The following is a 14,787-nucleotide window of genomic DNA, read 5'->3' as shown; positions in this document are numbered from 1 at the left end:
GAAAAATCTGGTTTTCCAAAGAGAGCTGAAATTTCCCTTACCCTGAGAGAGCTTTATTACTTACCTCATGAGTATTCCAATATGAGGGAAAATAGTTTGTACAGCAGTCCTGAGCAGAGGATTTGTTTGGCTTTCTGCATGAAAGAGTATGAGTGTGTGGGACAGGAAGCTTTGATAGGAAACTTTCCTAACAAGGTTGAGTGTACAAATTCAAAACCAATATTTTTTTAAAAAATATTTCAAGTGAAGGAACACATTTGGTCATTGTTGTTGGTTTAGTCACTAAGACATGTTCAACTCTTTGCAACCCTGTGGACTGTAGCTCTCCAGGCCCCTCTGTCTGTGGAATTACCCAGGCAAGAATATTGGAGTGGTTGCCATTTCCTCCTCCAGTGGACCTTCCTGACCCAAGCCAGGGAGCCAGGGATCAAACCCTGGTCTCATGCATTACAGGTGGTCTTATGCATTGCAGGCAAATTCTTTACCAACTGAACCACAGGGAAGTTCCCATTGATCATGATGATACGTTGTGCTTTTTTGTTACTATGCTGAAATGGTATTTCCTGGGCTACGAACAGAGAGACTTCTGGATGTTGGAATTTGTCAAAGTGATCATGATGATTATATTCGTTGTAGCTGAAGATGGAAAAGCTCTATACAGTCAGCAAAAACAAGACCAGGAGCTGACTGTGGCTCAGATCATGAACTCCTTATTGCCAAATTCAGACTTAAATTCAAGAAAGTAGGGAAAACCACTAGGCTATTCATATGACCTAAATCAAATCCCTTACAATTATACAGTGAAAGTGACAAATAGATTCAAGGGATTAGATCTGACAGACAGAGTCCCTGAAGAACTATGGATGGAAGTTCCTAACACTATACAAGAGGGGGTTATCAAAACCATCCCTGAGGGAAAAAAATGCAATAAGGCAAAATGGTTGTCTGAGGAGTCCTTACAAATAGCTGAGAAATGGGGAGAAGTGAAAGACAAAGGACAAAAGGAAAGCTATACCCATTTGAATGCAGAGTTCCAAAGAATAGCCAGGAGAGATAAGAAAGCCTTCTAAGTGAACAAAGCAAAGAAATAGAGGAAAACAATAGAATGGGAAAGACTAGAGATCCCTTCAAGAAAATTAGATACCAAGGGAACATTCCATGCAAAGATGGGCTCAATAAAGGACAGAAATGGTATGGACCTAACAGAAGCAGAAGATATTGAGAAGAGGTGGCAAGAATACATAGAAGAACTGTACAAAAAAGATCTTCATGACCCAGATAACCACGATGCTATGGTCACTCACCTAGAGCCAGATCTCCTGAAGTGCAAAGTCAAGGGGGCCTTAGGAAGCATCACTACAAACAAAGCAAGTGGAGGTGGTGAAATTCCAGCTGAGTTATTTCAAATCCTTAAAGATGATGCTGTGAAAGTGCTGCACTCAATATGCCAGCAAATTTGGAAAACTCAGCAGTGGTCACAGAACTGGAAAAGTCAGTTTTCTTTCCAGTCCCAAAGAAAGGCAATGCCAAAGAATGTTCAAACTACTGCACAATTGCACTCATCTCACACACTAGCAAAGTAATGCTCAAAATAATCCAAGTGAGGATCCAATAGTATGTGAACCAACAATTTCCAGATGTTCAAGCTGGATTTAGAAAAGGCAGAGGAACCAGAGATCAAAATGCCAACATCTGTTGGATCATATAAAAAGCAAGAGAATTCCAGAAAAACATCTACTTCTACTTCATTGACTACACTAAAGCCTTTGTCTGTGTGGATCATAACAAACTGTGGAAAATTCTTAGAGAGAGGAATAACAGACCACCTTACCTGCCTCCTGAGAAATCTGTATGCAGGTCAAGAAGCAACAGAATTGGACATGGAACAACAGACTGGGTCAAAATTGGGAGAGGAGTACATCAAGGCTGTATATTGTCACCCTGCTTATTTAACTTAAATGCAGAGTATCATATGAAATGCTGGGCTGGATGAAGCACAAGTTGGAATCAAGATGGCCGGGAGAAATTTCAATAACCTCAGATATGCAAATGATGCAACCCTTATGGCAGAAAGCAAAGAGGAACTAAAGAGCCTCTTGAAGGTGAAAGAGGAGAGTGTAAAAGCTGACTTAAAACTCAACATTCAATGACTAAGATCATGGCATCTGGTCCCATCAGTTCATGGCAAATAGATGGGGAAACAGTGGAAACAGTGAAAGACTTTATTTTCTTGGGCTCCAAAATCACTGCAGATGGTGACTGCAACCATGAAATTAAAAGTCGCTTGCTCCTTGGAAGAAAAGCTATGACCGACCTAGACAACATATTAAAAAGCAGACTCATTACTTTCCTGACCAAAGTCCATATAGTCAAGGCTACGATTTTTCTCATAGTCATGTATGGATGTGAGAGTTGGACCACAAAGAAGGCTGAACATTGAAGAATCGATGCCTTTGAACTGTGGTGTTGAAGAAGACTCTTGAGAGTCACTTGAACTGCAAGGAGATCAAACCAGTCAATCCTAAAGGAATCCAATCCTGACTATTCATTAGAAGGTCTGATGCTGAAGCTGAAACTCCAATCCTTTGGCCACATGATGCAAAGAGCCGACTCATTGGAAAAGATCCTGATGCTAGGAGAGAGAGATTGAAGGCAGGAGGTGAAGGAGATGACAGAGGACAAGAAGGATGTATGGCATCACTTACTCAATGGACATGAGTTTGAGCACACTCCAGTAGATGGTGAATGACAGGGAAGCATGGCGTGCTGCAGTTCATGGGGTCACAAAGAGTCAGACATGACAGAGCAACGGAACAGCAAGGAGATTCTGGCTGAAAGGACTCAGGCCCAAACAGTCTTTCTCTGGTCAGATGGTTTATTTATTCTTATGATCTTTCCTAGAGAGTTAAGCTGCACCTTGGCACTCTTTATAGAGGGGGTGACCTTTACACTGTTGAACTGACATTTGGTGAAACTCACCAGATGGAAGGGACAGGCAGCACCTGAGTGTCACTCTGGGCTGCCTACATTTGTGTGTCTAGAGAAGCAGGTTGATGATGGCTTAGGCTGACCAAACACAGGAGGGTGGGGGAAGGTCACCTGGGGTAAAGAGCCAGGGGGAATCTCTCCTGAGCCTCCTTGGGTCTCAGTCTAACTGGGGGCTCAGTCTTGGGCTCGCCACCTGTCCTTGAATCAGCTGGTTCAAGAGAGGAGCTCTGAGAATGGTCTTGCTAAGACCTATTCAAAAAGAAAAACTGCCCTCTCAGGGCATAGGATGATGAATTCTGACCCCAAAGGCCATCAGTGGGTGGACAACCAGACAAAAGCAGAGGCCATACTGAGGAGGCATAAGGTTTGAGAACTAGTGACTCATACACCGCTTCCCCTAATCATGTTCTATCACAGCCCTTTGCAAGAAAAGGACGTGAACTCAGAGCTAGTAAGGATGGTCATCAATCTGTATTTGCCTTCATCTCTTCTCAAAGGCACGTGATAAAGTATGTCATCTTTTTGGGAAAATTATCTACCAAAAAATGCCTCTCTGTCTCCTTTTCATAGAGATAAATGGCTCTGGAATTAATTCGAAGAGAAACTAAAAACAGGAAGATCAAAAAGAATATGGACTAGAAGTAGAGGTGGGAGAAAGGAAGAAAGAGTGTGGAAAAGAAAAATATGATTTGAGACTGTCAAGAGCAAAAGACACTGTGGGTGGCCAGGAAGTGAGCCTGCTGAGCCTGAGAGGAACAAGAGAGAACACTGGCTTCTCGGAGCTTCAGAACAAGAATATACTGCAGAGAGGTGTCTGGGTCAAAAGGGTTCAGCAAGCCCTGCCTTCCAAACCAAGGGGAGCAGGATTGAGCCCACCCCTAGGACCCCCTCGTGGCTCAGATGGTAAAGAATCTGCCTGCAATGCAGGAGACCTGGGTTTGATCCCTGGGTTGGGAAGATCCTCTGGAGAAGGAAATGGCAACCCACTACAGTATTTTTGCCTGGAAAATCCCATGGACGGAGGAGGCTGGTGGGCTACAGTACATGGGGTCGCAAAAAGTTGGACATGACTGAGGGACTAACACTTTTTACTTTTCACTAGGACCCCCTTGACTACCACTGGCTTGGGGCCTGGCTCCTTGTGCCTGCTTCTGCTTACTTACAAGGATAAAGAAAAGTCACTGGCAAGTACTAGTCTTGACATCGGGGAGGAGAAGGGGAAATGGGGAGAAATTTTGCTTCCAAGCCACAATTTAAATGGATTTTAAATGATTTATCTCCTGGCCTTCTTTAACATAAGCAAAACCCCTTTCAGTTATTTCATGACTGTACTTGGAGTTGCATTTTCACCATATTTTCCTAAGAATTAATGTTATGCAACACTGCCTGAGAGGCATCAGGGATATTCTTCCCTTTCCCCAACATTACAGTTAAGTCCTTATGTAAAGAGTTGTTAGGATTTGGGAAACTTCTAGCTCATGATCACATTCTCTTGACAATTAGGAGCAAGCTGCCTCAGACCATGATCATGAGGCTTTCCTGTTCATGACAAGAACTGGTCATATTGTATTCTTGCCCAAAATGACCTCCTCCCGTTTCCTGAGATGGTCCCCCTCTATCCCAACCAGCCCTCAAGGCCTGGCCGCAAACACCAGTGTGAAGCAGAGTCTGATCGCCCACCTGGATATTTCAGCTCCCACCATCTGTGTCACTCACACAGCACATAATTTCTGTCTTTTTTGGTATAGATTTGTGCCCCTGCCTGACTACAATCTAAGACTGGTAGCTTCTGGCAGCCACAGACTGTTACTCACTTTCCTTAGTGCTTTTCCACTATGGTCTCCTGCTTCTGAGAAGTACAGAAAACAAGTCAACTGAAAGATTGAATGCGTGAACAAATGCATTTGCCTTTCTCCTAAGTGACTAGCAATGAAGCTAGTATTCTCTCTTGTCTTTGAGATTCTCCCATGTTGAAGAAAAATATATTTTACTTCCATTGAGGAAAGTGCATTTATTTTGTATATCCAATTCTGAAAGAACCAAAGCATGGGATAATAATGTTGTAAATTTTCATCATATGTTGTTCAGTCGCTAAGTTGTGTCTGACTCTCTGAGATCCCATGGACTGCAGCCCACCAGGCTTCCTTGTCCTTTACTAACTCCTGGAGTTTGTTCAAACTCATGTCCATTGAGTCAGTGATGCTAATTTCTTATTTAAAAGAGATATTTGGCACACCAATTTAAAAAAGAGAAGTTTGCAGAATAGTAGGTGCTCAATAAATAAATCTTGAGTGAGTGAATGAATGAATGAATGGTAATAGGAAATTGGATAAAAACAGAAATGGTAGGAGAAGTAGAAAAAGAGTAGATGCACAAGAAGTTAAAGGAGACCTTGGGCTAATTAAAGTCTAAGTCAGAAATGCTTATTTTACTACAAACTTTAACTTGGTAATTCAACAAGTAGAGAGGCAAGGCAATTGGTTGAGAAGAAAATATACTTTAAAGACAGACATCTGGATCCTGACATCACTCAGCCACTGTGTGACCTTGGTCAAGTGACTCAACCTCTCTGAGTTTCACTAGTTCTTTAAAAAAACCTTTTAATTTTGAAGTAATTTTAGATTTACAGGAAAGTTACAAAAATACAGACAGTTCTTGTACATAGTTCACCCAACTTCTTCCAGTGTTAGCATCTTTCATAACCATAGTCCCATTATCACAACAAGGAAGTTAACATTGATACATTCATACAAATTAAACTACATGCATTATTAGAATTTCACCAGTTTCCCATCAATATCCTTATTCTAGTCCAGGATGTAATAGGACCCCAAACTATATTTAGTTGAGCACAAAATTCCTGGTCTTCTCTAGTTTTTGACAATTACCATTCATGACCCTGACACATTTGAAGAGTAGAATGGCCTTCAATTTGGGATTGTCTGATTTTTTTCTCATGTTATGGTTCAAAGCCCAGGCTCTGAGACCTGACTCTGTGGGTTTCAGTATCGCTGTTGCCACCTACTACCTATGGGACCTTTTGAAAAGAATTTCATCTTCTCGTGTCTGTTTCCCCTTTGGTAAAATGGGGTTAATGACAAGAATCTGTCTCCCAAGGTTGGTTGTGAGGAACAAATAAGTGGCACATGTTAAATAATCAGCATGACAGTGCTAGATGACTACTAGCAATTCCTGTGAATCACGATCTCCCTTTGAGAAATGATGCTCAGGGCATCTCTGGAACACAGAGCTGTTTGAGATCAGCCTCTAACACTCTCTTCATCCACTGGGCCTCACTGTCATGATATAACCATCAACAGGGTCATGATTGACTGGCTATGGAGACTGCAAGGTGAGCTGCTATGGTTGGAAAGTGTTTAAGTAACAAAGGTTGATTGATCCTCTGCCAATCAGAGATATATGAGACCTAGGATATTATGTTAGCATTTAGGTAGTTTACTAAATGATGAGGAAACTACTGGGTTTGTGGAATGCAACCAACCAACAACCACCAAACACACAGACTGAAATTCTGTGTTTTAATATTCAAGACAAGGAAATGAAGTCTAAAAGAAATAAAATATAGAACAGAAAGCTCTGGGTGTGGGGTTAGGCTATGGAGTGAAAGTATTCTTTAAGTCCAGGAGCACAGCATCCCCTGACCCTAGCGCTTCATAAAGACCTGTCCTTCATCCTTGGTCCAAGGTCACAGGGTGTCCAGCAAGCTCCCAGCAAGCTCCTAGACCTCTTACAATACCTCCCTTCTAGGTGTTCCCAGACTCTGGTCACACCTGTCCTTTTTAGAAGTTGCTTCTGGCAAGGTCTCGGAGCCCTTGGAGGGACTTTCTGGGGCTGAGAAATTGATGGTATACAGAGGTCAGGAATGAGGCAATTCATTGTCCTTCAAGACCATGTTCCTCCCAGCACTCCTGACCCAGGTGTATTAGTGTTTAATTTCTGCAGGGGAGAACTGACAATAGCAGATGGAGTGGACTAGAAGGACCCCATGGGCAAGTGATCATGTCATCAAACTCCAAATTAAGACACCTGGGCTTACAAGGAGGAGACAATTTGACAATGAGCCCGGGGAGAACATTTTGGCAAGGGCATACAGAAAATGAGGGGTTCTGGTTGTCCAAAGGGTGAAAGCTTGTAGAACATGGTTATGCTATGGGATGGAGATGGGCTCAATTAGGTTGAAGGGTGAAGTGGAGTGAAAGGCAAGCTGACAGTGTGTCTATCTCATTGCCTGGAAAGAAAACAGTCATTATGGAAGCGTCGAGACAGACAGGCAGATGAGATAGCAGTAACAAACAAACCTAAAAGGAGAAATGCCTAAAGGTCACTTACTAGCCGTTAGACAAAGACAAATATCATATGACATTGTTTATGTGTGGAATATAAAAAAATGGTACAAATGAACTTACTCACAACACAGAAGTAGGGTCACAGATGCAGAAAACAAGCTTATGGTTACCATGGGGAAAGTGGGGGAGGGACAGATTGGGTGATTGGGATGGACATACATACACTACTATATATAAAACAGATAATTAATAAGGACCTATTGCATAGCACAGGGGACTCTACTTAATATTCTGTAATGTCCTATAAGGGAAAAGAATCTAAAAAGGCATATGTATATGAATAGCTTATTCACTTTGCTATACAGCAAAAATTGATACAACATTATAATCAATTATATTTCAATTAAAAATTAACTAAAAATGAAAAAAATCACCAGTGATTCAATCACAACAAATCTGAGAGTGGCTTCTTACCTCATTAAATCTCATCACAAGATCTTCGAGGGCGTTGTGCTCTCCATTCTGGGAGGTAAGAATGGATGCTGAGATGGATGCTTTGAGGGAGGGCAGGGACCTCTGGCGGTCTGTGGTGCCCAAGCCCCGGGTTAAGAAAATAAGATAGTCAACTGGCAAGACCCTTCGGTAAATATTTTGCTCCTGCTCCATCAGGATGCTGGCGACTTCCTCTGGGAACTGGATGAGGGGCTTCAGATCAATCAGTTCCTTGCTGATCCCAGCTGAACTTGAAGAAAGGGTACTGGAATTGGCCATAGACGTGCCTGGTTGGCGTTCTGAAATAAAGCAACAGAAGCCATGGTTACACTGTGATTGGTATCCCCTATCACAGATATTTGGGCTTCCCAGGTGGTGCTAGAGAATGCTAAAGAACCAGGAGATGTAAGAGACACGGGTTTGATCCCTGGTTTGGGAAGATCCCCTGGAGGAGGGCATGGCAACCCACTCTAGTATCCTTGCCTGGAGAATCCCATGGACAGAGGAGCCTGGCTGGCTACAGTCCATAGGGTCGCAAAGAGTTGGACATGACTGAAATGACCTGGCATGCATGCATGCACAACAGATATTTACTTGAGAGCCATTCAGAATCCTACAGCTTTCTCCCTAGATGTACATCGACAGATGAAGGGATAAAGAAGCTGTGGTACATATATACAATGGAATAATACTCACTCATCAAAGGAACAAATTTGAGTCAGTTGAACTGAGGTGGATGAATCTAGAGCTTGTTATACAGAGGGAAGTAGATCAGAGAGAGAAAAACAAATAATGTATATTAACACATATATATGAAACCTAGAAAAACAGTACTGATGAATCTATTTGCAGGGCAAAAATAGAGACACAGATGTAGAGAACAGACTTGTGGACACAGTGGTAGAGGGTAAGGAGAGGGTGAGACAAACCATTAAAACATATACATTACCATATGTAAAACAGACAGCTAACGGGAAGTTGCTATGTAACACGGAAGCTCAACCTGGTGCTCTGTGACAGCCTAGAGGGGTGGGCTGGGGTGGGGGGTGGGAGGGAGGTTCAAGAGGGAGGGGATATTTGCATACTTATGGCTGATTCATGTCATTGTATGGCAGAAACCAATAGAGTATTATAAAGCAATTATCTTCTAATTAAAAATAAAAATTTAAAAAATCTTATAGGTTTATCAATCAAAGTTTCTGCTTGGTGAATAGTCTATACTATCTCTCCTATTATGGAGACCTTTCTGATATCTGTCTTGCCCCCCTCCCACTCTTTGGTTTCCCATTTTCAGAAGCAGAAGTGATTTAGCACACCATTCCCTAACCAGTTCACTGTGATACTCTGCAGAGTATTAGTGAAGGAGAATGTACTATTTGCTTCCTCATCCTCCAGGGCTAACCATCAGTCTGAAAAGGATTGAGGGTGGGCACGGGCAACACAACTGAAATGGAAGAGGACAGAAGGCTGTAGGGGGAGGAGGCCTATACACGTATAGGGATGTGCACCCTGTGTGTGAACACACCAGAGACCTAAGGACCCTCCGCACACCAGATTTCAAAACTTCACGGTCTACCCTGCCAATATCCCGCCCTCAAAGATGCCAGTTCCACTTAGATTTATCTGGGGGTTTTCAGGGACAGAGGGCTTCCTTGATGGCTCAGACAGTAAAGAATCTGCCAGTCATGCAAGAAACCCAGGTTGAATCCCTGGGTTGTCAAGATTTCCTGGAGAAGGAAAGGGTAACCGACTCTAGTATTCTTGCCTGGAGAATCCCATAGACAGAGGAGCCTGGAGGTCTATAGTCCATAGGGTTGCAAAGAGTCGGATACAACTGAGCGACAAAAACTTTACTTTCCTTACAGGGACAGAACCACCTATACAAGTAAGGAAGAAATAGGTAATTAGGAGATATATCTAAATAAATAAAATAAAGTTTATTGCCTGCTTCACAACTGATAATAAGAAGGTGGTAGCAGGAAGGAAGGTAGCAAGTGCATTAGATAGAAGTACCAGAGGCATTCATTCGTAGACTCAAAATTATTCTCTTAGCACATGTTTACTTTGCCACAGTGGATATCTCCACCTTCCATTTCTTCCTTTCCACTGACTCTTCTTTGCCTAGAGAGATGTTAATTATCTTTATCCTTAAACACAAACCAGTCAAATATCCCTTCTCCCTTAAACTCCAACTAGCCTTACCCTGCATTACCTACCTTCTCTAAAGGGTAGTCTACTTTCCCTGATTCCTTCCTCTATGAGTATGGCGACTATATCTTCTGATCCAAAACTCAAGCCATGCAGTCTGTTCAAATTAATAAATCAATAAGGATGTGGATGGAACAGAAAAGTGGAAACCAGGTCTGTCTTAAATGACAATGTCGATGTGGAATACCAAATTATATCTGGTTCTCTCTAAGCTCGTATTTGAAAATAATTAAAATAAGGCAGGTACTCAATCAAGCCTACAAGATCCCATTCTCCAACTTGCTGAATGGTTGAGAAAGTGACCAGATTTCCCCAAAACTGAGCCAGAATATGAATGATGACGGAGGCAGATTTCAGTTTCTGATGCTGATCATTTATGTACAGTAGAACTAGCCATATATAGTAAATCTTCCCAGAAGTAACCAGGTTTAAGACATGATTTCAAAGTATAGCATTCTGTGAAGGAAATAAAAATAACTCCCTAATCTTATGAAACAGCTGCTTATTTAACTTACATGCAGAGTACATCATGTGAAAAAACCACAAGCTGGAATCAAGATTGCCAGGAGAATATCAACAACCTCAGATATCTAGATGATATGACTCTAAAGGGAGAAAGCAAAGAGAAACTAAGAGCCTCTTGATGAAGGTGAAAGAGGAGAGTGAAAAGGCTGGCTTAAAACTCAGTATTCAAAAACTGAAGATCATGGCATTCAGTCCCATCACTTTATGGCAAATAGAAGGGGAAAAAGTGGAAACAGTGACAGACTTTATCTTCTTGGTCTCCAAAATCACTATGGATGGTGACTGCAGCCATGAAATTAAAAGACGCTCACTCTTCAGAAGGAAAGCTATGACAAATCTAGACAGCATATTAAAAATCAGAGACATTACTTTGCTGACAAAGGTCTGTCTAGTAAAAGCTATAGTTTTTCCAGTAGTCATGTAAGGATGTGAAAGGTGGACCATAAGGAAGGTTGAGTACTGAAGAATAGATGCTTTTGAATTGTGGTGCTGGAGAAGACTCTTGAGAGTCCCTTAGACAGCAAGGAGATTTAACCAGTCAGTCCTAAAGAAAATCAACCCTGAATATTCACTGGAAAGACTGATGCTGAAGCTGAAGCTCCCAATAGTTTGGCCACCTGATGCGAAGAGCTGACCCACTGAAAAAGACCCTCATGCTGGGGAAAATTGAGGGCAAGGGGAGAAGGGAGTGACAGAAGATGAGATGGTTGGATTAATTCAGGTGGTAGGTATTATGTGATACTCACATAAGGTAACATAAGTGGTCAGCTGGGAAGTTGGGATTTGAATTAGGGTCTTTTTGACCTCAGAGTTTGTGTTCTTGATCACTCAGCATATGAACTTATGTAGCAACAGAAACTCACATTGGCATTATGGATTTCAGATGCATCGCAAGTGATTTCTGTTAGTATAAGTCAACTTCCTGTGCTTGCTTACTTGCAGTGGTCTGATGAGATGAACTCTTCAAACTTTAAAGGTAAGGATTTGACTCTAAAGAGGTGACAGTTCCATTCTCTGGTCAGCCTGGAACCATCGTGTCAATCACAACATTACAATTACATTAGAATGTAACAAACACTAATGAAAAAGTGCCCTCTCCTTTCCTTCTTACAAATTCATATGAAAGTTCCCATGCTTGAAATCAACATTTTTGAAAGTGTATTACACTGAATTTATGCAAAACATGGTTCCTTGGTTACTAATTTAGAGACATACTGGGTTAAACAAAATTAAACAAGCTTTCTTTTTTCTATTTTAACTTCAGGACTTCTCAGAGCCTTTAATAATTCCCACTAGGGGAAAAACTATCATAGCACATAGTAGCTATCCTCAATTTTGCTATCTATCTCTATATCATTTATATAGAAATTATAGTTTCCTCAAAACTTTTGTCAACTGGGGGAAATAGGGCCTTGGGTACTTGTGAGGTTAGTGGTTCCAAAGAAGCTTGGCCTGTCACATTGCCAAAGACAATATATACAGGTCTATGTAAAGATCCAAGGGTGAGAGAGAGCATTGCTTATTTAGGAAACTGCAAATCATTGCCCAAGGCTGTAGTACATATTAACAGAGATGAAGCATCCGTGTAGAAAATGAAGGGAGCTTTATTTTCTAGAAGGCACTACAGAACAGGTGTGGCTCATGAAGAAACAATGGGGGTGGCAGGAGAATCCAAATATACACGTGAAGAAATATACATCTTAAACTTTGGGGTCTCTGGGTGGACCTATGCAATCACCCGACCTTGAAGGAGGAGAATCTGGGCCAAGTCTTCCCTTGAGGGATGCTGTGGTGAGAGACATCCACTTAACCCTTGGTTCCTTCCTTCCTAGGACCAGAAAGCCCTGATCTTGCCTATAAACTTCCACTTCCAGAGACTGTCTACTATTTCATTGAACTTTTTTCTAATGTAATTTTACAGTATTAAAAAGATATATCAAATGTTATCTGAAAAATTCAGCCAGAGAACAAAATTCTAATCTTCTTATGGGCACAAACTGGTTTGGTATTTGAGCAGTTCAGATTTTTACAAATATTGCAGTATTGTTTTTGAAAAATTAGTTCAAATTGCAATTAGGGAAGAGCGAAGAAAAAACTTTTATTATATCTACTCTACCCATTTTTCTTTGATCTGAATTCATTTTGTAGGCAATCCTTTATTTTTTTAACTGAAGCCCTGGATTCATCAACCTCACACTTAGTAGTCTTTGAGTGATGTGATTCCAATCATATAAAATAAGACAGGAGAGGAAGGATGTTGATTTCTTTCTTTTATTAAGATTCAAAGTTGACTTGCAGACACTAAATCTCAGGCAGAGTTGAAAACTGTTTTTCAACAGGGAAGTAATAGGTTTAGATGGAGAAAGGTCAGCTAGTTGGTGATACTTTCTCATTATCTGTTATTGGTTTTTGGAGTAACAATCAATCTTGCAACAACTGTGTCTGGTCCTCAATACTGCATGATTTTATGAGTTCACAAATCAATGAAGCATACTATTTCTAAGTCATACTTTTTTTTTAAAAAAAAGGGAAAAAACCAATATGCATAGATTGAGAATTAAACCACAGTCAGATAAAATACTTTATAAGTGATGGAAGAGCTTCGTAGAAGAAGAAAATACGACAGTATTCCTATTAGTAAAAAATAACTTCTGTGCTCACTCTGACTTCCAGAGAGACATGAGTCCACCATGAAAGTATAAAAAATTAGAGAAGTTTATACTTTCTTTATAGAAGAAAATTAAAACAATCTTTTTTTTTTTTCAATTATTTTTATTAGTTGGAGGCTAATTACTTCAAAACATTGCAGTGAGTTTTGTCATACATTGACATGAATCAGCCATGGAGTTACACGTATTCCCCATCCCGATCCCCCCTCCCACCTCCCCCCCAATCCGATTCCCCTGGGTCCTCCCAGTGCACCTGGCCTGAGCACCTGTCTCATGCATCCCACCTGGGCTGGTGATCTGTTTCACCATAGATAATATACATGCTGTTCTCTCGAAACATCCCACCCTCGCCTTCTCCCACAGAGTCCAAAAGTCTGTTCTGTACATCTGTGTCTCTTTTTCTGTTTTGCATATAGGGTTATCATTACCATCTTTCTAAATTCCATATATATGTGTTAGTATGCTGTAATGATCTTTATCTTTCTGGCTTACTTCACTCTGTATAATGGGCTCCAGTTTCATCCATCTCATTAGAACTGATTCAAATGAATTCTTTTTAATGACTGAGTAATATTCCATGGTGTATATGTACCACAGCTTCCTTATCCATTCGTCTGCTGATGGGCATCTAGGTTGCTTCCATGTACTGGCTATTATAAACAGTGCTGCAATGAACATTGGGGTGCATGTGTCTCTTTCAGATCTGGTTTCCTCAGTGTGTATGCCTAACAGTGGTATTGCTGGGTCATATGGCAGTTCTATTTCCAGTTTTTTAACAAATCTCCACACTGTTCTCCATAGTGGCTGTACTAGTTTGCATTCCCACCAACAGTGTAAGAGGGTTCCCTTTTCTCCACACCCTCTCCAGCATTTATTGCTTGTAGAATTTTGGATAGCAGCCATCCTGACTGGCGTGTAATGGTACCTCACTGTAGTTTTGATTTGCATTTCTCTGATAATGAGTGATGTTGAGCATCTTTTCATGTGTTTGTTAGCCATCTGTATGTCTTCTTTGGAGAAATGTCTGTTTAGTTCTTTGGTCCATTTTTTGATTGGGTCATTTATTTTTCTGGAATTGAGCTTCAGGAGTTGCTTGTATATTTGTGAGATTAATCCTTTGTCTGTTGCTTCGTTTGCTATTATTTTCTCCCAATCTGAGGGCTGTCTTTTCACCTTGCTTATAGTTTCCTTTGTTGTGCAAAAGCTTTTAAGTTTAATTAGGTCCCATTTGTTTATTTTTGCTTTTATTTCCAATATTCTGGGAGGTGGGTCATAGAGGATCCTGCTGTGATTCATGTCGGAGAGTGTTTTGCCTATGTTCTCCTCTAGGAGTTTTATAGTTTCTGGTCTTACATTTAGATCTTTAATCCATTTTGAGTTTATTTTTGTGTATGATGTTAGAAAGTGTTCTAGTTTCATTCTTTTACAAGTGGTTGACCAGTTTTCCCAGCACCACTTGTTGAAGAGGTTGTCTTTTTTCCATTGTATATCCTTGCCTCCTTTGTCAAAGATAAGGTGTCCATAGGTTCATGGATTTATCTCTGGGCTTTCTATTCTGTTCCATTGGTCTATATTTCTGTCTTTGTGCCAGTACCACA

At 40.9% G+C, this 14,787-nt stretch overlaps 1 protein-coding gene across 1 annotated transcript in view; it reads right to left on the bottom strand.

Annotated features, from left to right (window-relative positions):
• The window catches only part of PLCE1 (phospholipase C epsilon 1), a 358,298-nt gene that overhangs the window by 141,548 nt on the left and 201,963 nt on the right, over positions 1–14,787 (bottom strand). Inside the window, exon 4 of the mRNA XM_065922944.1 lies at positions 7,770–8,086. Within this exon, the coding sequence (XP_065779016.1) occupies positions 7,770–8,086 (317 nt within the window). The remainder of the gene's footprint in view (positions 1–7,769; positions 8,087–14,787) is intronic.

Source organism: Muntiacus reevesi, chromosome 2 (genome assembly GCF_963930625.1).
Source record: "Muntiacus reevesi chromosome 2, mMunRee1.1, whole genome shotgun sequence".
Lineage (NCBI taxonomy): Eukaryota > Metazoa > Chordata > Mammalia > Artiodactyla > Cervidae > Muntiacus > Muntiacus reevesi.
The sequence above is the reverse complement of the archived record's forward strand: the minus strand, read 5'-3'. Positions and strand labels throughout refer to the sequence as shown.